Here is a 23,023-nt window from a genome sequence, read left to right on the forward strand (position 1 = left end):
ACTAATTTAAAAGCAAAATTTATAAAATATGTTATATTTATTCTTAAAATGTAATCATGGTATTTTATTGCCAACATTTGAGGATTAATTCCTAGTGTAATAATTTTAGTAACATTGCACTGAATGGCTTTCATGAACTCAGCAGATGTGGTAACTCATGCTCAGCACCTGCAGTTATCCTGACTCAAATGATTTTTCAATTATTAGAGAAGTCAGAAATTCCTGGAAAAATCAGTTTTTGATATCAGGCAGCTTACAATGCTCTTTTCTCTGAGTTAGTCCTCTGTTTAAATATATTAACTCATATTTCAAGACCATGTTTATTAACTACAACTTTGCAAATAGCACCATCAACAAAAAGAGTATGAACTTTTATACACAGTGTATTAAATTCTGAATTCTAACTAGTAAAATCTATGTTTGAACAGTTGTTACATTTTGAGTTCTATAACCATTTAGACAAAAGCAAGTGGATTGGAAAACATTATAAGCCTATTTAATTTTGTAATGTACACAATAATTTTATATTTATACTTATAAATATTATGAACTTGAGTTTTTAGTTTCATGGTTTATCATTTAATAAGAAAAAAAATGTCTCTTAGTTTGAAAAATGACAATTAAAGGGAAAGATTGAGGCATCTATCTTACTGTTCTCTTGTGAATTCCATTTCACTAGAGGCCTGGTGCCCTTTGCAGTCCGGGAGCCTCAGGGCCTAAGCCTGCTCCCTAAGCCATCAGTTGGACATCCTTAGCGCAGGCTAATTGTTATTTTTAATCTTTTAAGTGGCCTCAGGGCAAGGTGTTTTCCTATAGGGTGTGTCAACTGTCTTCCCCCCAGGCAAGGCAAATAAATGTCCATGTGGGAAAGATGTCCTCCACTGTGTGAGTGAATGACTCAGTCCAGGAAACTTGGGGTGTTGGCCTTCTGAGCTCTATCCCCCGAGTCCCCAGTCCTGGGTTCTGTTCTTACAGCTCCAGTCCACTTCACCCGCCCTGAGCCAGAGCACAAGGTGGGTGGTGGCTCCACAGGGAATTTTGTGCATTCGTTCTTTAAGAGGGTGTCTGTTCTAAGATTTTTATGGTTTCCCATCTTAAGTTTAAGTCCTTTATTCATTTTGAGTTTATTTTTGTGTCTGGTGTAAGTTGGTGGTCTAGTTTCATTTTTTTGCATGTATCTGTCCAGTTTCCCCAACACCATTTATTGAAGAGACTGTCTTGTCTCCATTGTATGCTCTTGCCTCCTTTGTCAAATATTAATTGAGCATACTGGCTTGGGTCAATTTCTGTGTTCTCTGTTCTGTTCCACTGGTCTATAAAGAACATTACAAACTGTTGAACAAAAACAGACAGAGGCAAAGAAGCATCGAACAGACTGTCAAACTACAGCGGGAAGGTAGGGGAGGGTTGAGGGGGTAGAGATCAACCGAAGGGCTTGTATGCATGCATATAAGCACGACCAACAGACGCAAGACATTGGGGATGGGGGGATGAGGGCAAGTGCAAGGTAGGAGAGGCTGGGGGGAGATCAGAGGGGGAAAAAAAAAGGAGACATATGTACTACTATTTGTAATACCTTAAACAATAAAATTAAATTAAAAAAAAAAAAGAGGGTGCCTAAATTTTTAGCTGTTACTCTCTGGCAGATAGCACCCAGCACCTCCCTGCTTTTCACTGGCAGATGTTATGTGGGTCCCTTCTCAGTTGTGGTGCTCTCTGCTGGTGGGTCCAGCTTGGGGATTAGATCCCAGAGTTCTTAGTGGCAACTCCCCACAGCTGAGATATCTCTCTGGGACTTCATTGCTGTCTATGGGCACCAGGTCAGCTCTTCTGCACCTCTGCCCCTCCTACCAGTCTCTATGCCACTGGTTCTCAACCTCTTTAATGCCGCAACCCTTTAATACAGTTCCTCATGTTGTGGTGACCCTCAACCATAAAATTATTTTCATTGCTATTTCATAACTGTAATTTTGCTACTGTTTTAAATCGTAAATATCTGTGTTTTCCAATGGTCTTAGGCTCTACAGTATCGACCCACAGGTTGAGAACTGCTAGCAGGGTTGCCTAAGACCATCGGAAAACACAGATATTTACATTACAATTCATAACAGTAGCAAAATTACAGTTATGAAGTAGCAATGAAAACAATTTTATGGTTGGGGGTCACCACAACATGAGAAACTGTATTAAAGGGTCGCGGCATTAAAAAGATTGAGAACCACTGCTCTATGCGGTCTCCACTTTCAGTCCTCTGGTGTCAGGGTTCTCTCCTTCGAGGTTTCTGTTGATTATCAAGAAGTTTTTCTGTATTTTAGTTGTAATACCAGTTTGTTCCTGGGAGCATGTCCTTGCAGCATCCACGTACTCTGCTGCCATTTTTAATCCTATTATTCCTTTTAATAGTATAATTTTAAAGTAAATGTTCCTTCCCTTATTTAATCTGTGGTCCAGATATCACTCAATTTAGTCAGAAGTCTCATAATTTTATTAGTCTTTTTTAGTAAATGACTTTTTTTATCTGATCTAGTGTGTATTTTTTGTTTTATTCAAAGTTTTTTTGCTCTTATTTGCTTTCATCTACATTCTCAACTTCAAAATTTAATTTGTTCAATTTTCAGCATTGCTTTTTTCAAACAAACATTTACTGTTATAATTATCCTCCAGATTTTTACTCATTGTAGTTCCATAAGCTTTGATGTGTGGAAATGTTTGGGTGGTGAATGTTCATAGTGATAGTATTTCAAACACACTACGTTATCATTTCAGAGCCACGGCAGAAGAATCAGGTTTCCCTAGTGCTCCCTCTGTGGCAAGTGGTTTCCTAATTACTGTGTTGGGTGCTGCTCTCTCACGGTCTGGATCTCTATTTCCTGTCTTTGGAAATGTGGGCCTTATACTTTATTTTACAAAGTAACTGGCCAAGTTCATAAAAGACAATGAAAGACTGTCACAGTTTGGGCCAAGACTATGGTTATATAACTACTAAATATAATGTGACATTCTCATGAAACAGAAAAGGGACATTTCTGGGAAAATCCACCTATAGTATTTTCGTTAATAGTATCATACCAATGTTAATTTCCTCATTTTGATCATTGTGTTGTGATAATGTAAGGCTCTAACATTAGGAGAAGCTGTGTGGAATATATGATGGGAATTTTCTGTACAATTTTTGCCATTTTTCTGTAAGTCTAAAGGTAGTTTAAAATATGAAGTAAACAAACAAACAAAACAACCTATGGGCCCCTTAGATTAGTTTTGCCTCTTTGGCTTTAACATTTTAAGATTTCCCTTAATTCCTCTGGCACTTGAGTCATAAATTTTAACAGTTTTTTTTTTATGATATTACTGTTTATTAATAATTTTTAAACATACTGTTTCAAAATTTTCTTTATACGTCGAGTGTGCCATAATCCCTGAGACAAAAATATAATTTACTTAATTTCTTTCACAATCCACTTATGTAGATTGGGGATATGTTTATTTCAAAAATCTATATTGTTTCTCATTCCCAGAAGAATTATAATGGAGGTGACTTACAAAAATATAAACATCCTGTTAGTGTAAAATCAATAGTTGTGAAAATTAGTAAAAGAGAATATTAGGAAAGGAAAAGAATATAAAACTAGGGAAACAGTTTGTACCAAAAGAAAACAAAACCCATGCTCTAAAGGTCTATGTTAGATCAAAATTTTCTCTGTGTGCTTTATAATATCCAAATTAAAAAGGAAATTACAATTGTATATATGATTTAGTGTCTGAAAATAAAAACACAACGATTGTTCAGGAAAAACATAGGTATTCCTGAAATGTCTCCATTGTTCTTTGGAATAGGACAGGTGGAATAGGAGTGACATCTTCTCTATAACCTTGTAGATATCCCGAAGCATACCAGAGGCATAATACACCGTGTTCAGTTTGAATAGAATGTGGAAGAAGTGACACAAATATGTTGTTCATAGGAAATTTTATCCCTTTTGATAAAATTTTAAAAGAATATTATAATCTTGCACTGCATAATGAAGTTTAGGTCCACAATGGCCCACATGTACTCTGGTGGTTCCATAAGATTATATTGAAGCTGAAAAATTTCTATTGCCTAGTGACATTGTAGCCATCATATCACAACACATTACTCATGTGTTTGTGGTGATTGGTGCCAGTATTTACAAACCTACTGTGCTTCCAGTCTTATGAAAGTACTAGGGGCCCGGTGCACGAAATTCGTGCACTGGGGAGGGGTCCCCTCAGCCCAGCCTGCCCCCTCTCACATACTGGGAGCCCTCAGGGGATGTCCTATGGATGGCTTAAGCCTGCTCCCCATTGGGAGCGGACCTAAGCCTCAGTCTGGCCTCCCTTTGCTTGAGGCAACTGGGCTGATCAGGGGAAGGCGCCAGCCCCATCACCCCACTGCTGCAGCCACTGCCAGTCACCACAGCTGCCAAGGTGTTTTCATCAACACAGACTCCAGTCCCTTCACCATGAAAAAATGACAACTTTCTTTAAGCATTTTCAAGATTTGTCTTTCATAGGATATGACATTTCTTTCTTTCTTTTTCTTTTTATCCTCACCTAAAGATATCTTTCCATTGATATTTTCCCCTTCCTTCCGATCCCAAGCTCAGCCCCTTCCCAAGCCAAAAGCCTCCTCCCCAGGTTTAGGCTTGGGAAGGGGTCCCCCCACCTCCAATTGCAGGCTCGGCCTCTTCCCAAGCCTAAAGCCTCCACCCCAGGCTTTAGGCTTGGGAAGGGGTTCCCCCCAGCACCTCTGATCATAGGCTTGGCCCCTTCTTAAGCCTAAAGCCTCCGCCCCAGGTTTAGGCTTGGGAAGGGGTTCCCCCCAACACCTCTAATCGTACGCTTGGCCCCTTCTTAAGCTTAAACCCTCCGTCCCAGGCTTTAGGCTTGGGAAGGGGTCCTCCCCCCCCAGAACCTCTGATCACAGGCTCGGCACCTCCCCAAGCTTAAAGCCTCCGTCCCAGACTTTAGGCTTGGGAAGGGGTTTCCCCCAGCACCTCTGATCATAGGCTTGGCCCCTTCCCACGCCTAAAGCCTAAAGCACCAGGCCAAAGCAACCCCCAGCGCCCTGCGATTGATTGCAGGGGGTTTGCTCCGGCACCAGGCCGAAAGCCTCCGCGGGAGGCTTTCAACCTGGGTCTGGAGCGGACACCCAGCTCCCTGCAATCTATTGTAGGGGGCCTGGTGCCGGAGCGGACCCCAGCGATCCGTCGCAGGGGGTCCGCTCAGGGCGCCTATGTATGCAAATTAACCGCCATCTTGGTTGGGTTAATTTGCATACTTGCCCTGTTTGGCTGGTGGGCGTGGCTTGGACGTAGCGAATGTGCGGTCAATTTGCATATTACTCTTTTATCAGGTAGGACTAGGAGCCCAGTGCGCAATTCAAAATTGCACGGCGCTGCTCACCCTCGAGTCGCTGGTCTGGCCCTGCCTCCCTCTCCGGGCCCCGCAGCATCCGCGGCCACTGCTGATCAGGCCCTCCCCCAGCGCAGGTGCATGGAGGCGAGGCCCCTGCCACCCCACCCCCGACGCTGCACGCACAACCTCCTCCTGTCCAGTCGACCCGTTACGGCATCCTGGTTAATTAGCATATTTCTCCATTATCCTACCTAATAATAGAAAAATATGCAAATTGACCATACCTCTGACATAGCCACAAGCCATGCCCACCATCCAATCAGAGCGAGTATGCAAATTAACCCAACCAAGATGGCTACAGCCACAGAGAGCAAGGTTTCCTAGGTAACAGAGGAAGCCAAGCTTTCCGCCTGCCCTTGCCAGGCCTAAGCCTCCACTCAAGCTACAAAGTTTCAATTATAGAAGGTAAACAAATTCAAACAGAAATGGCGGCAGAACGGAGCTTGAGAGAGTAGGCCAGGGTTGCCGCCGGCAACAGGGGAAGCAAAGCTTTCTGCACACCCTGGCGGGGCCCACCCGCTTAAGCTACAAAGTTTCAATTATAACCCCAACAGAAATGTCTGCCAGCTGCGGAGGGAGCCCCAGGCTTGGCTCCGCTCCAAGCTACAAAGTTTCAATTGTAGAAGAAAAATAAATTCCAGATACCAGGGCCTCTGCTTGGGTTGCCAGGGGGCGTGGCCGGCCTGCAAACCACCACAGGCCCCTCGCTCAGGCCACCCCACGCCCCAAGGGAACCCCACCCTGATCAGGGACACCCTTCAGGGCAAACCAGCTGGCCCCCACCCCTGTACCAGACCTCTATCCTATCTAATAAAAGAGTACTATGCAGATTGATTATCACTGCAACACACAATATAGCTGCCCCCATGTGGTCAAAGATCCTGCCCCCATGTGGACACAAGATGGCCACCACATGATGGCCAGCAGGAGAGGGCAGTTGGGAGGCACCTGGCCTACAAGGGAGGGCAGTTGAGAAGGACCAGGCCTGCAAGGGAGGGCAGTTGGAGGTGATCAACCCTGCAGGAGAGGGCAGTTAGGGGTGACCAGGCCGGCAGAGGAGGGAAGTTGGGGGCAAACAGGCTGGCAGCAGAGTGGTTAGGGGGTGATTAGGCAGGCAGGCAGTAGGGGTTAGGGGCAATCAGGAAGGCAGGCAGGCAAGCAGTTGGGAGCCAGCAGTCCTGGATTGTGAGAGGAATGTCCGACTGCCCATTTAGGCCCGATCCCACCTAAACGGGCAGTCAGACATCCCTCGAGGGGTCCCATATTGGAGAGGGTACAGGCTGGGCTGAGGGACAACCCCCCTCCTGAATTTCGTGCACCAGGCCTCTAGTATATATATATCTCAAACATTATGTACTGTGTGGGCTATATATATATAGCCCACACAGTACATAATGTTTGATAAGAGTAATAAATGACTGTTTCTGGACTTATTTATTTGCTATATTGCACTTTCTATTATTATTTTAGAGAGTATTCTACTTACAAAACTTTTTTCCTGATGCCATGTTATGCTGGCAACAGCATCCTTTGTCTCGTGTTAACTGAATCTTTTGATGGCATCATTTTCCCTTGTGCTTATAGTCCAGGAAGAATAGACTGTACCTTTTAGGTTTTTATATACACGTACTAGGAGTGTAGGCTATGCCATTTAGGTTTATGTAAGTACTCTGATGTTCAGACTAGGACAAATTCCCCGATGATTAATTTCTCAGAACATATCCTTGTTGTTAAGCAGTATGCAAGACAATATTGAATAAAGTACTTTAATTGCTTGAAAATGTGAATAATGGAAAGACATTTTATTTTCTGTGCTTTGTAAAAGAGACAACTATGTAAGGTTTATAAAAACAAAAGATGGCCAGTCCATTGTTATTAATTACTAGAAGCCCGATGCATGAAGATTCATGCTAGAATGGGCTTTCCTTTCCCTGGCTGCCGGCACCGCCTTTCCACTCCGGCCCAGCCCCTTTCCGCTCAGGCCCTGGAGCCTCCTCTTTCTGCTCTGGGAGCTGCCTTTTTCTGCTCCGGCCCCTCCTTCCCATGCTGCCAGAGACCCTGAGAGACTGGGGCTGGGGCAGAACGCCTGCGTCATTGCCATGGCGACTATGCAAGCATCCCGCCCCCGTCACTCGGCAGCTGAGTATGCAAATTAACCTCCATCTTTGTTGGGTTAATTTGCATATCACTCCTGATTGGCTGGTGGTGTAGCGGAGGTATGGTCAATTTACATGTTTGTCTATTATTAGGTAAGATAGCCCTATCTTCATTATGAAATATTTTATTATTTATTTGAACTCCCTTTTTATACTCTGTTCATTAATACTGTGATTAAGAAAAGCAACCTCACCTGTCATATTTCTAATGCAGAACACATGACCGTTTGTAGGCTGGCAAACATTTTATTTTTATAATAGTTTTAACATTACATATAATATTTGAACCCTTTTCCCTTGAGACATCTCTTTGCATTCTTATTTGTTTTCTGTCATAATTGACAAATTTAAAACACAAATAAGTGATAGAAAATGTTACCAGTGTTAAAATAATACTTCTTCTGACTACCAACTAGTGATGTTTTGCAGTCTAGCAAAGCTGATAAATTAGGTGCTGTTGTAGGGTTCAGCTAGAGCAAATGAAAATAATTTATCAGAAAAACAAAGAAAATGAAACACTAAATCACCACAGTTTTTTCAAGATTAGAGAATCAATCAAAATCTCTAGAAGAAACTTGAGTTTACCAGCATGATTGTGGATTTTTCACAATTAAGTAGTGCATTCATTTTGAAGATTTATGGCTCATATTTTATTACAAACTTTAGTAATATAAGAACTTAACAAAATATGAAATATAGTCCAATCTCTTAATAAGGAAGAACAGCCAACATCTCTCAAATAGTAAAACAGAAAAGTAGTCAACATGCTGCAAATGTTGATGTTTAAAATACTAGTTTAGGAAAACATATGCCTATGTTTAGGGATTTATTTTGCTTATGTTAGATAAGCAGTTTTAATATTTAGTTGACATATTTACAAAGAAATATGGGTACTTCACTGATTTTTCTACACATACCCCAATATCTATAATACTTAGCATACTTGGTAAAATTCTAGATCATTCCTAGCAAATGATTAAGAAGGTTTATTAATGTTATTGAAAGTCATTAAACACTATTTTAGAAAAGAAAATGTGAGTGAATTGATTTTGATTATAATGATAAAAACCTGATAACAAAGAAGTTGCAGGAGTGAAAGCCCTAAATAGGGAACACTTGTTTACCTTGCCTTGCTTTAACTACTTGACCTATAACAGTGGTGGGCAAGCTCATTAGTCATCAGAGCCAAATATCAACAGTACAACGATTGAAATTTCTTTTGAGAGCCAAATTTTTTAAACTTAAACTCCTTCTAACACCACTTCTTCAAAATAGACTTGCCCAGACCGTGGTATTTTGTGGAAGAGCCACACTCAAGGGGCCAAAGAGCTGCATGTGGCTCGAGAGCCGCAGTTTGCCGACCACGGACCTATACTTCTTTCGAGTCTTAAGAGTAGAAGAAACATTAAAATGATAACACCAAATTAGTACAGAGCCTTAAAACTTAGTTTTTGATTATTTTTACCAACAAGTAATTATTTAAAATTGTTTTACTACTTTATACATTTTACTATGATATTTGTTATCTTTCTTATCATTTTATCTTTTCAAAAAAACTATCTTTAATTTATCAGCATTTTGAAATTATGAAATTTAAACCAATCAAACTAAAAAATATTTGAATTTCAGAAATGAGTAAATAGAAACAATAAGAGGTAATTAATAATGGATAATTAGAGCTTTCTGGCTAAAGAAGCAGCTTTCAAAAAAGAGACATTATAATATGTCATTTTGTTTTTATTTAAATTTATTGGGGTAACTGATTAATAAAATTATGTAGGTTTGAAGTATACAATTCTGATACATCATCTGTATATTGTGTGTCTACCACTCAAAGTCAAATATTCTTCTGTCTCCATATATTTGACACCCTTACCCTTTACTTCCCTCTGGTAACCACCACACTGTTGCCAATGTCCATGAGTTTCTGTTTGTTTTTCTTACTTGTTCATTTGTTGCTTTCAGTTGTATATCTCACATATAAATTAATCATATGATTCTTGACATTTTCTGACTTATTTCGCTTAGCATGACATTCTCAAGAGCCATTCATGTTGTTGTCAATGACACTATTTCATCTTTCCTTTTTAAAAAATTTATCTTCATTGTTGAAATTATTACAGTTGTCCCCTTTTATCCACATTGATTCCTTCTAGCTCGCTCCTGCCCCCCCCCCCACCCCAGGGCTTCACCACACTATTGTCTGTGCCCGTGAGTTATGCATATATGCATATAAGTTATTTGGTTAATCTCTTTCCACCCACCCACCCTGCCTTTTCTCAGATTCAACAGTATGTTCCATGCTGCTATGTTTCTGGATCTATTTTGTTAATCAATTTATTTAGTTCTTTCATCTTTTCTTATGGCAGAGTAGTATACCATTGTATATACACTGAATATATATATATGTATATATATTAGAGGCCCAGTGCATGAATTCGTGCATGGGTGGGGTCCGGCCAGCCTGGCCAGGGGGAGGGGACATGGGCGGTTGGCCCGCCTGCTTGTTGGTCGAACTCCTGGTCAAGGGGACAATTTACATATTAGCCTTTTATTATATAGGATATACACTGAGTGGCCAGATTATTATGTGTTCAGAGATCATCATAATCTGGCCACTCAGTGTATGTATCACATATTCTCTATCCAGTCATCTGTGAAAGGACATTAAGGTTGTTTCCATGTCTTGACCACTGTGAAAATGCTGCAGTGAACATAGAGCTGTATATATGTTTGTGAATACATGTCTTTAAATTTTTGGGGTAGATACCCAGAAGAGGGGTTGCTGGGTCATATGGTAACTCTATTCTTAATATTTTTAGTATCCTCCATACTATTTTTAGGTTCTTTTGTTTTTTATCTACTTAAATAAATCAGTAAAATACTAAGTCAATTGAACAAAGATAATGGGATTAAAACTTGTTTATATTTGTCTCAATTTTTATAAAATAAGTATCACTTTTGTACCTATGCTATTTCTGTTTAACTGAAGTCATTTTCATTTATTGCTATTTATTATTTTGTTCTTTCAGGTTATTTCACAGTTGAGGATCTTGGGCAGAGCAGTAACAGCTGGTTGCAAATTTGATAGAGAAATCTGGTCTAATGAACTTTCTCCCGTCCTCAATCTCTGGAAGAAACTAAACCAGGTTAGTAGTGGAATATCCTTCTGATTTTTTCTCCTTTTTTTTTTTTTTCTGTTTTATCTACAAATTATCCATGTTGGTAAAATTTGACATTGATCTGTCCTTAATATATATAATATCCTAGAACTAGATGGGGGAGATAATAGTAATAGAAGTCGATCAGCCAAGGAAGCAATGTCACCAGTGTAATTTGTCTTTTTCTGGTCATGTGCTATATCATCTTCTATACCTACTATATTTTTGGTCACACCTTGTCTTCTCTCTCCTCTTTCTTTAAAGTCACTGACTATTATTAAAGGTGAAGTGTTTCAGTGGAGTCAAAGTGCTAAGGAAAAACAATTTATCAACTGGATCCCATTTGTTTTTATATTGTAGAGTAAGTTCTATAAAAAATTATAGAATATTTGCTTGCTCACTAAGCAAAACCTTAGGGTATTATAATTGCTAATACTATTGAATAAGGATTTATTCTCTGGGATTAAACAATATAATATTGTAAATTGAATGTTTAGTAATATTATAAAAATGCCTATCATGACTATGAAGTCATGATCCTGATTTCCATTCTTCATACCAATTTGTATTAAAGTTATTATTCTTTACCCTCTCTTTTTTAAATCAACCTTTGCTTATCTTTAAATTAATAACCACATTTACACAAATGTTCATTCCTCTCCTTGAGCAATTTTTTCTCTTATCTTGATGTTTGGATAATATTCCCCTTTTTAATTTTCCATGGAATTCTTAAAATGTGTTTATATATACAAGCATATATATTCAGATGTATGTTTATTATATTATACAATAGAGTAATTTATTCTGAGAATAATGTAAATTTTTCTGTTTTCATTTAGAGAATAAGATAGAAATGGAATGATTTGAATAATTGACTAAGTCTATCCCTTACTAAATAGCAAAACCTAATGTATACATAATCCTAATTATTACAAAGATCTCATCTGATATTTTAGAGTCATAGTCCAGGTATCTGTTAGAGCCTTTCTTTTTTTTTTTAAAATATATTTTATTGATTTTTTTACAGAGAGGAAGGGAGAGGGATAGAGAGTTAGAAACATCGATGAGAGAAACATCAATCAGCTGCCTCCTGCACACCCCCTACTGGGGATGTGCCCACAACCAAGGTACATGCCCTTGACCGGAATCAAACCTGGGACCCTTGAGTCTGCAGGCCGATGCTCTATCCACTGAGCCAAACCGGTTAGGGCTTATCTCTCATATTGACCATGTAACCTTTACTTGTTCCGTTTTGGTCAGAAACACAATTGAGATGTAAATATAAAGTGGAGTAAGATGAGAGGCAGCTATTTTATATAAACCAGTGAGTTTTTTATTGCTGTGTTGCCTCATTCAAAGTTAATATTTTTGTGTGGGTATGTTTTATTTCTTTAATAAACCTTTATTGTTCAGATTATTACAGTTGTTCCTCTTTTTTCCACCCATAGCTCCCCTCCACCTGGTTCCCACCCCACCCCCTCTCCTTACCCCCCCGCCACTGTCCTCGTCCATAGGTGTACGATTTTGTCCAGTCTCTTCCCGCATCCCCCAAACCTCCTTCCCCCCGAGAATTGTCAGTCCACTCCCTGTCTATGCCTCTGATTCTATTATATTCACCAGTTTATTCTGTTCATCAGATTTTTTTATTCACTTGATTTTTAGACTCACTTGTTGATAGATACGTATTTGTTGTTCATAATTTTTATCTTTACCTGCTCCACCATCCCACTGTGGCCGATGCCTGTCATGTTTTGCACTCTGCCGCCTTCTGCCAATGCCCACCGTGTTCTGTGCGCGCCCCCTGGTGGTCAGCGCACGTCATAGCGACCAGTTGTTCAGTGGTTCGGTTGTTCTGCCGTTCGGTCTATTTGCGTATTAGGTTTTTATATATATATTTATAGATAGATAGATAGATAGATAGATAGATAGATAGATAGATAGATAAGTTTTATGTGAAATAGGAGCCTTCATAAGAAAGTGGAGACCCAAAGAGTCCCATCCCCAGGCCCTGCAGGCGAGAATCAGTTTCGTACTTCAGGGAGGGGTAGAAGTCAGAGCACTGCCCTGCCCAGGATCTCCACCTGAGATATTGCCTCCTCAGGACAGGGATGAATTATGACTGTTACCACACTAATTGCTGGGTCTCTCTCTCTCTCTCTCTCTCTCTTCTCTCTCTCTCTCTCTCTCTGTCTCTCTCTCTCTCATTTATAACATGTTTTACATTGGTAAGCTAAAAATATGTATATACCTTTTACAGTTTAGTTAAGTTAATAATTGGAGGTTATTGAAGATTCCTAAAAATACTTAAAACACAGAAATTTTAGCTCTTTATTCATATTAACTGAACAAATTAAGAACCTGTAAGTACTATATTTTCAGATAAGGGCCATAAGTACACTTGTTGATCAAATTGAAACTAGAAAAAGGTGGTAGTGAGTTTAACTCATCAGTCAAATTTGGACTATTGGTTTCTAGCCTTTCACCTTGTTTATAAATCCAAGGAAGGGGAATTGAGGTGGCGCACTAAGTAGATTTAGTGGCATTATCCTTTACTGCAGGAGTGAGGAACATCCATCCCAAGGGCTGTATAAGGCCCTCAAAATCTTTTGGTCTGGTCCTGCCAAGGCATTAGGGGTGGTTAATTAAATATTTCACCAAATATAGCGGGCTAAAAACGAATGATGTTATAAATATCCAAATGGCTCTTGGCAGGAAAGAGGTTCCTTGCCCCTGCATATAGGGGAAATTTTACCCCTTTTCTCCTTCAGAAGATTTGATCTTGCAAAGAATTTGTATTCTGTGCTTTTTAAAATATTTGGTTTTATGTATTTAACTACTGTTCAAATTGGTTGAAACTAAAGAAAGTTAAAATGTAGCTATTATGAATCATGAACTCGTTCTATCGTAATCTTTAACAGAAACAGTTAAGACAGACTACTACAGTTTTTGTGAAGTTGTCTTGAGTGCAAGACAGTAGCCATGGGGATAGTGTGCCAGGGCTCACAGCTCGGGAGAGAGGAGTGCTTATAACTTGTAGGAACTAAGCATGTTTCAGTTTCCTTTTGGGCGAAATGTAGTCATGGCACTGGGAGCAGGTAGACAGTGTCTTCTCAGGTGGTGATACAAAACAGGTGGATTTGGAGAAATAATGAAAATGAAATTATTAAAATGCAATATCCCTAATATATTTTTGGATTGAATATAAGGATCACTTTCATAATGAAGGCAGAATCAGTGTGCCATTTAGAATAGCAAATGCCAGTTCTTAGGCAAGGGAGTGTTTGTTTAGTTTAATATAGTTTTACCATTGTTTATTATAAACCACATTTCAAGGTGATATAAAGTTTTATTAAATTTGGACAGAAATGAGATATTTGACCATTTTTTTCTTAATGCAGTATAATGTAATAAAGCATGTACTATGAAATTCCACTGCCTGGTTTAAAATTCTGACTCTGCCTCTTCTAGATATAACTGCACATTTTGTCTCATCTCTCCTTGCCTAGTCGCCTGCTCAGTAAAATGGGGATAATAGACTGCTATAATTAGTAGATTGGTTAATACTGAGTATTTAGAAGTGTGCCTAGCCTGTGTTAAGTGCTCAATAAATATTAGGTATTATTATGCAGATTTAAAAAAATAATATTAGGATGAAATTGCTCTAAGGTTTTTATATTTTGGAAATTTGATATCCCTATGATAACTACACAAAGAGTCTAGAAGAAAAACATATGCTTTCTAATATTTATCTTTACGATATAATTACCTAAGAAGTCTGTGCTAATTAGATAAAAGAACAGGTCTTTAGAAAAAATGTCACTTAGAATCATAAGCAGATTGTACTTGCAGAGGGTTTTCAATCAAGTACTAATCAAATTGTTTTAAATTAATTACTTTTCTAGCATAATGATGATCAGTATTTTTATGAATGATTAAATGTGAGTTCTGGTAAATGTTATTACTTTTAGTGTTTTTGTTTTGTGCTTCAAATGTACACTATTTCATATACACTTGTATATGTCTGAATGTGGATGTGTGCATACTGCTTCATCAGACTTGAGGTTTTTAGGGTTTCATGATTCCTACACCTTATTGTTAGAATACTCATTAATTTCATTATTTATCCACTATATCAATGGATTCTGAAAGGAAATCTTAAACCACTTTTTTTCTCCATCATTCTGGAAAGTTCTTTATTAAATCAGCTTTGAAAGTCAGAAATCTAGGACATCTAATTACATTTTTTTATCAGGTCACTTAAGTATTTATAAGATGGATACAGTTTTTTCTTTTGTTTAGTTTTTTTGTTTGTTGTTGTTGCCTTTGTCAAAGGAAAAATGTTGAATAAAAAGTGTCATTTCACTATTAAAATTATTTTTTAATTTTTTGACTATAGAAGTATGAAACCTAATAAGCAAAATTTGTGGTTTATGAATATTACTGCTTTTTATTGTTGTTGTTAATTCTCACCCGAGGATATTTTTTCCATTGATTTTTGTAGAGAGAGTTGAAGGGAGAGAGAGAGAAACATTGATGTGAGACACATTGATTTGTTGCCTCCCAGACTCACCCCACCTGGGGCAGGGATCGAGCCTGCCACTGAGGTAAGTGCCCTTGACCAGAATCGAACCCAAGACCCCTCAGACTATGGGCCGACATTCTGACCACTGAGAAAACTGGCTAGGGTTGAATACTAGTACTTTTAAACATTGTCATTAGCATTAAATACATTATTATGATAGTGCCTAAGACTTAATACTTACTCAATAAATGTTAACTTTATTATTGTTGTTATACTGTTTTTATTTTTACTAGAAAATAAGTATTTTTAATTTACCTTTTGATAGGTAGCAAAGTTAAGATACAGAAAGGGTCTACTAAAGTCTATCATTCTATTTTATTGTCTCTAAAACTTCTAAATCCAGAGATTTATTGTGTTATCTTCAGTAAAGTATAACAGAGATTAGACTAATATATAATACTAGAGGCCCGGTGCACAAAATTCATGCACTGAGGGTGGGTGGGTGGGTGTCCCTAAGCCCAGCCTGCACCCTCTTCAATCTGGGACCCCTTGAGGGATGTCCAACTGCCCATTTAGGCCTGATCCCAGGACTGCTGGCTCCCAACCACTCGCCTGCCTCTGCCTGATTGCCCCTAACTGCTTCTGCCTGCCAGCCTGATCACCCCCTAACCACTCCCCTGCCAGCCTGATCAATGCCTAACTGCTCCCCAGCCAGCCCGATTGCCCCTAACTGCCCTCCCCTGCTGGCCTGGTCACCCCTAACTGCCCTCCCCTGCCAGTCTGGTTGCCCCTAACTGCCCTTCCTTCTGGCCTGATCGCCCACAACTGCCCTCCCCTACAGGCCTGGTCCTCCCTAACTGCCCTCCCCTGCAGGCCTGGGTCCCTCCAACTGTCCTCCACTGCAGGCCTGGTCACCCCTCAACTGCCCCCCACTGCAGGCCTGGTCCCCCCCAACTGCCCTCCCCTGCAGGCCTGGTCCCCTCCAACTGCTCTCCCCTGTAGGCCTGCCCCCCCCCAAACTGCCTTCCCCTGCAGTCCTGGTACCCCCCAACTGCCATCCTCTGCTGGTCCGGTCACCCCTAACTGCCCTCCTCTGCAGTCCTGGTCCCTCCCAACTGCCCTCCCCTGCTGGCCATCTTGTGGCAGCCATCTTGTGTCCACATGGGGGCGGCCATCTTTTGTCTTGGAGTGATGATCAATTTGCATATTATTCTTTTATTAGATAGGATTAACTGAATTTTAATAATACTTTTATTGAATAAGTACATTATTTTTATTCTTTTGATTATACTCACTGATATTAGAGGAAAAAGTAATGTTGTTATATAATTCCATTTTTAAAAGTCTAAAATATAAAACTAAAACTATTTATTTTACATTCTTACACACAGTATTTAACACCAATATACAAAGTACAAATAATTATTTTTTTTCTTCTTCATATATTGTGGGAACAGTTGCTTCAATAATGTGAGCTTACTTTTATATTTTCATAGGATGGGGTGATTGTTCCCTCTTCTTTTCTTGCAGAGATGGGCACATGTAGTTCAGAAAGTTCTAACTTCATGAAAACAACACAAACTTCTTTGTCTTTTAACTTTTATGACACATATTTATAATGATAAATTTCAGTAATCCTAAGCATTCTTTGTCTCCAACCCCACCTCAACCTGCTCCCCACCAAATCCCTTCATTTTGTACAAACAATGGAATACATATATTGATAGATTTATGAACATTATTCCTTAATGTAAGGTATGCCAGAAGTCATTTTACTTTTTAAATTTTCCTGGTGAGAATTAATAATATGTATGAAGTTCCCTGCTTTAAGTTTTTCCCTCTGGGACTGGCTTCTTCATCTTTCTCTAATTAAGGAAAGGGCTTTCCTGTTGTTTAAAGAGAACAACTTTTGCTTACTCAGTGAGCTAATGAAGTCAAGTCCTTGTGAGACTAAGTAGAGAGAGATTCTCAGGCCACTGTGGTGGCTATGACTGCTTACATACTTCAGAGTTTTACTTTTAAGCAGAGGACTGAATATAATGTAAGCATTGCTTTTAATGAGGAAATAAACAGCATGCGAACCTATTAACAGTTTTCTCAGTGTTCCAAAATTTGCTTCTCATTGAAATGAAAAGATTCAGTGGTATCTGGCTCAGAGGGAGTAACCTCTAATTTCCAAAACATTATTTTAAAATGTTGTTCTTCCTGTAGTATCATTTCTAAGGGTTTTTACATCAGAGGATATTTTTATTTCATATTCATGTTTAACTGTAGTTACAGATCCATTTATAGTTTCCTAATTCTTTTCTTTGAACTCTTAGAAAACATTACTCATTTGTCTTTTTATTGAAGAATTTTCTGTTGATCTGATTCCCTTTTAATAACTGATTTTTGTTCTAGATTATTCTATCTCTGATCTCCTTAATTTTCACCATAGTATATATGTGGATTTTTTTTTTTTTTTTGGCATGTATTCAGTTTTGGTTCTCTGAGAAATTACAATTTCAACAGCTAACCTATCCACTTGCACCTATTTCAGTCTGGGTCCCACAGGCACTGGGTGCGTGCTGTGTAACATCAAGGACGCCGCTGCTATGGCTGGTGCTTGATATTGCATTTTATAGCTCTGAAGTGGTAACATGGTGGTCAGTGATCCAATCAGGATAATGTGAAAAGAATAGTTTTTCACCGAAAAACTCTTTGCAGCCATGGCTCTCAGTCCTCTTCAGTGGTAGGTTATTATATGCTCCCACTTAATAAGTCCCCAACACCTGTGTCTCCCAGGCGTTTCCCATTCTTCTTGTGCCTTTTTCTGGGTTCAGTGTCTTCTTGTCAGAAGGAATTCAGAAGTGGGAGACTCATTTGTATGCTAAATATAGATTCTTTTCAAAGTTATTATATTAAATTTATAATAGCCAAATTAATCTATCAAGTGTGTTACATTTCATCATTATAATCTTTTGTTTATCACCTATCTTCTCTTTCCTGAAGCTATTGTCATAATTTAGGTTTTAATTATTTCTCATGTGGATTATTGAAGAAAATTCTGAATTTGACTTTCCTTCTAACATATAGGATGTCCCAAAAACATGTATACACCCTTTAACAGCTGATAATTCACTTAATTTTCACTCCTTTTCAGGTTTAACTAATTTGAAACAATGGATGAAGCCAGATTAAGCTTGGAACAAAGAAAACTTATCCTAAAGTGCTACTAGCCTTTTTTTATGGGGATATATAAAAGATAAAGTTTACAGTATAAAACTGGCAACAGTCAATGAATTGAGGGCACACAAATACTGAATAGAATGATTCTTGATGTTTGTGATTCCATTGCTTCAAGTTATCAGCAGTGCCTAGTCATCTGTTTGAAAACAGGCATTGACAAAAACAATTACTCATTTTTGTAGATTCTTTTAAATTTTGAAAATGAACTGTATGTTCATAAACACTGACTTTATAATCATTCAAAGTGTACACATTTTGGGGGACACCCTGTAAACTTCCTCCAAATCATATTTCATATCATTATCACATTAATTTTCCTAAAGAAAATATTTTTATCACTGCATGGATCCACATAGAACCTTATTTCTAAGCCTTTTCCATAGTGAAGCAGATCTCAGTGTTATATAAACAGACCACTGTAGTTTCTGTCTGTGAGGACTTCCAGATGCTATTTCCTTCTGGAATTTCCTAGATCCGCTAAACTAATATTGGCCAAATAAAGTGCCAGCATCTTGTTACTCACTTTTCGCTCCATGTTACTTTAGTACTAATTTATAACTTGCATAATAATTTCCATAAGAGTTATATATTTTAAGCTAGGCAAGTTAATATATGGTAATTAGGTATAGGAATTCTCTTACTTGGGAGAGTTTTGAAATTTATGCATGTAAATGTTTCAAGTGAAACAACTTAATGCCAAATTCCCATTTTTTAATAATTGCGACCAGGTTATGATTAATTATTAGGTAAACTTAAAAGAATAATTACATTTAAGCAATGAAAAGAAATAAAAAAAATTTTATGAAAAGTATATAATAGTCATCTAGGTTCTAAGTACTTCCCATTAAGTAAATAAAGGACCTTAGCTGAATCACTAACTTTTTCTTAGCTTTCCCTTGGGTAAAAAAGGAGTCGGCATTCTTTTATTTGTTCATTTACTCATTCATTCATCAAATATCTAATATAATGTGCCTGCTAGGCACTATGATAGAGATGCTAGATTTATTAAGAGATGGAACCAACTGCTGCCAGGGGTTAAGAGCTGAAGCTAGAAAGATACTGAGAAGAATCAAAGCTAATAGGAAGGTGTTGGAGTAGGTTCTTCCTTGACCCTGCTCACTGCGCCGCTTGTGGGAGTACTTACTCCTTGATCCTGCTGGACTATGCCAACAGGTCCTTCTCTGCCAGGAACTGGACCTCCTTGGACACAGGGTATTAGACGGAGAAGGTAGAGAAGTCATGGATATATAAGAGTCTTTATTGTAGTCCAAGTAGCCATTGCTAACAAGGAGCCATCAGACAAAGCAGTCCATAAAGCAGGCAGCCACACAAAGTAGTTACAGCAAACATAGGAGCCATTACATACACAGCAGCCCTACATATAGCAGCAGCCTCCAACATAGGGCTATACAAAGTAGCCCAACCAAGCAGCCATGCACTGGCTGGCCAATAACACACTTTATACCAACTTAGACAAAGAGGCTTCTTGCCAAAATAGTGACATCAATGCTTGGGCTACAGACAGGCACGCCTGCACAGTGCATACAGTACAATCGCTGTGTCCTGGCTTTTGGACCTGCTTATGGTAAGTTGGCCTTGGCAACTTGGCCTTGAACATCCGGCGTACTCTGAATAGGGTTCCCACAGAAGGACATAGTTCCTTTGTTCCTGCTCCTGCTTTCTGTTCTCTAGAAATCCTATTTGGCAGAACCTACAGGACATCAGCTGGAAAAGGAGAACTAGACACACAAAAAGGATAGAAAGCTGGGTTGATTGGAGCTGAGGCATACTATCTCTAAGAATAGGGTGTGCCTTTTCATTTATACTTCCTTTGATTTTTCTTTTTCTTTTTGTAATGTTCTGTCTCTTGATTTGTTTGATTCAGTAAACCCCTCCCTTTTTTCCCTTTAAGCACTGAAAGCCATATTATCATTTTAACTGTATCCCACAAATTTTTATATGTATGTTTTTAGTATTGCCAAGTTACTAAAAATTTCATTGTGACTTTATCTTCTTTAATATTTTGTTGTTTGTCATGGGAGAGGATTTAATGCAGGGACAGTTTACACAGGAATGGACAGGGTGAAGGAAGTTAACAAGGGACAGTGAAGCATTTTAGGATTAGCAACAGCAGTGAACGTCTAAGACTTCTGTTCCTGAACTGGTAGTTAATCAAACAAGAGCTGTTGGAGGGGCTGCCTGACAAGAGCTGCTGCAGCTGGGGTTGTGGACTAGGAGAGGGACAGTGCCATCCTGTAGCCTAGCAGGGAGGGAGCCCAGAAGTAAATGGCTCAGAATAGTAAATGCTCCCTTGCCTCTGGTTGAACTAAAGGACTCCAGAGGAGAAGGGTCCTTTATTACAAAACAACAAGATCAGCCTCTGGTTACAGAGCTAAGTAGAGAAGACCTAGAGAAAACTGGAGGTGGAAAGGATAATACTCAGCACAGCTTTCATTTTCAATGCATTTCAAAGCAAATTGTATAGACCATGTCATTTCACTCCTAGATACTTCAGTATGCATCCTAATAAAGAATTTTCATCTTCTATAACTACCATGTTATTAACACACTTTACTAAAGAAGCAATAATTCCTTAATTTAATACAAGTCCATGTACAAATTTCCTGTCTACAACTATATTTTAATAGTTCAGTTGAACTCAGATCCAAACAACTGGTACATACTGCGTATGAATGTTATATCTCTCTAAGTCTAGAATTCCTTTCCCTTTCTTATATCATGGATTTTAAATCACATGCTGGCTAGTTGAAGAAATCATGGCATATGTCTTTGCTGTAATGACTAATATTCTGATTTTAGCTGAAGTGCTTCATTGGCTGTTGTGTTGCTTGCTCTCCTGCCTCACAGATTGCTACAGGTTTGAAATTAATTCTGAAGGCTGAGTATGTTAAGATTGTTTGTTTACATGAGTACTTCATAGGTGAAGCTGAGTTCTTTATACTATATCATATCACGAGGCACATATGCCCTAGCTCGGTGGATAGAGTGTCAGCCTGCGGACTGAAGGGTCCCAGATTCGATTCTGGTCAAGGACACATACCTGGGTTGTGGGTTTGATCCCCGGTAGGGGGCACCCAGGGGGCAGCAGATCAGTGATGTTTTTATTTCTCTCTCCCTCTCCCTTCCTCTCTGAAATCAATAAAAATATATTTTAAAAAAAGAGGCACATATGATTGTTCATCTCACTTTGCATGATGCTAATTGATCAGTGATTTCTAATGGGGACATTCACCTTCTCAATGTAAATTTCCCTATCAATCTTCCACCTGATAGTTTTAATTGATTTTTTAAAATAAGGTGTCAAAACTTCTAATTCCCCAATTTCTTCTGAAATTTTTTGCTCAAGTTTTATTTAGAAGAGCTGTCCCACCTTCACCAGGACTATGAATTTACCATGAAGTAAAATTCATAGCAGAAAGTCAGGATAAATGCTTAATTTTAAAAATCAATTTCTAGAGTAATGAATTGGCATCCTAGCAATCTCCAGTGCTGTATAATGAATTTCTTTTTATATTTTTTCTCTTTGTCAACCCCTACATTCATTATTTTACTTATGACTTTTATTTTAAATGAGGTGAAATTCACATAACAAAATTAAGCATTGTAAATATTATGGACAGCATTAGATCTTTTAATATGAGACTATGTTATAATCTCGTCTTTTACTAAGTTACCTCTTTTATGGTAGCCTCACAGAACAGCAGCATCATTCCTCTGGACAACTTACGGAGCAGATAGCCTATTAAATATACTTACCTAGAAATAAATGTAGTCTTAGTAATATGCCATTTTAATATTAATCATCTAGTGTTCAAAAAAATTGCCATTTTGTTTCACATACCCAAGTTATATATGAATAATGGCTTTGTGTCAAAGAAACGGGATACAGACAAAACTAAAGGTCCTCTTGACAGTGATGTCTGAGAGGCGTATACTTCTCTCTCTAGGGGTAAGTACTGGGTTTGGTGTTAATCAATATTACAGTATATTAAATAAAAGCTATGAAATTCTCAAGGCATATAACAATAACCGATAATATACATTTTAAACAAAAGCTTCTTTCTATTCACTTGCTAGCTTCCTCTCGGTTTTTCTTTTAGAAAGATGTAATAATAGCTTCAATGTCATTTTCCGTACATCAACTCAGCATACTCCCTTCCTCAGTCTTTCACAGCCTTGGCTTTCCTTTGTCTACTAGTCACCAGCATTTTGCCTTCTATTTTAGGTTGTCAACATTTGTGACTTAAACAGTTTATTGGGTAATTAGCACACACTTCTCCTGGTTGACCTCTGCTTTAAATAAAATGCCTTTAATTGGAACTAAACAAAATAAAATGAGTGTTAAAACACGATGCTTTGGTTTCCTTTGACCCACCTGATAATTTGGTATGAAAAGGAATAGTTATTACCAGGTTTAGATCTAAGTTCTGTTTGTTTGCTACTAACTGGTTTTTGGACAATAAAACAAGACCATAAAGCAGCCAGCTGTCCTGGGGAAT

The 23,023-nt window shown here is 38.5% G+C and overlaps 1 protein-coding gene across 2 annotated transcripts in view; it reads left to right on the forward strand.

Moving 5' to 3' along the window:
• Window positions 1-23,023, forward strand: part of DYNC2H1 (dynein cytoplasmic 2 heavy chain 1) — a 328,866-nt gene that overhangs the window by 236,025 nt on the left and 69,818 nt on the right. For both annotated transcript variants that reach the window (XM_028158576.2, XM_008150183.3), the window contains one exon: window positions 10,625-10,741. In XM_028158576.2, the coding sequence (XP_028014377.2) occupies window positions 10,625-10,741 (117 nt within the window). The remainder of the gene's footprint in view (window positions 1-10,624; window positions 10,742-23,023) is intronic.

This window comes from Eptesicus fuscus, chromosome 13 (assembly GCF_027574615.1).
Source record: "Eptesicus fuscus isolate TK198812 chromosome 13, DD_ASM_mEF_20220401, whole genome shotgun sequence".
Taxonomy (NCBI): Eukaryota; Metazoa; Chordata; class Mammalia; order Chiroptera; family Vespertilionidae; genus Eptesicus; species Eptesicus fuscus.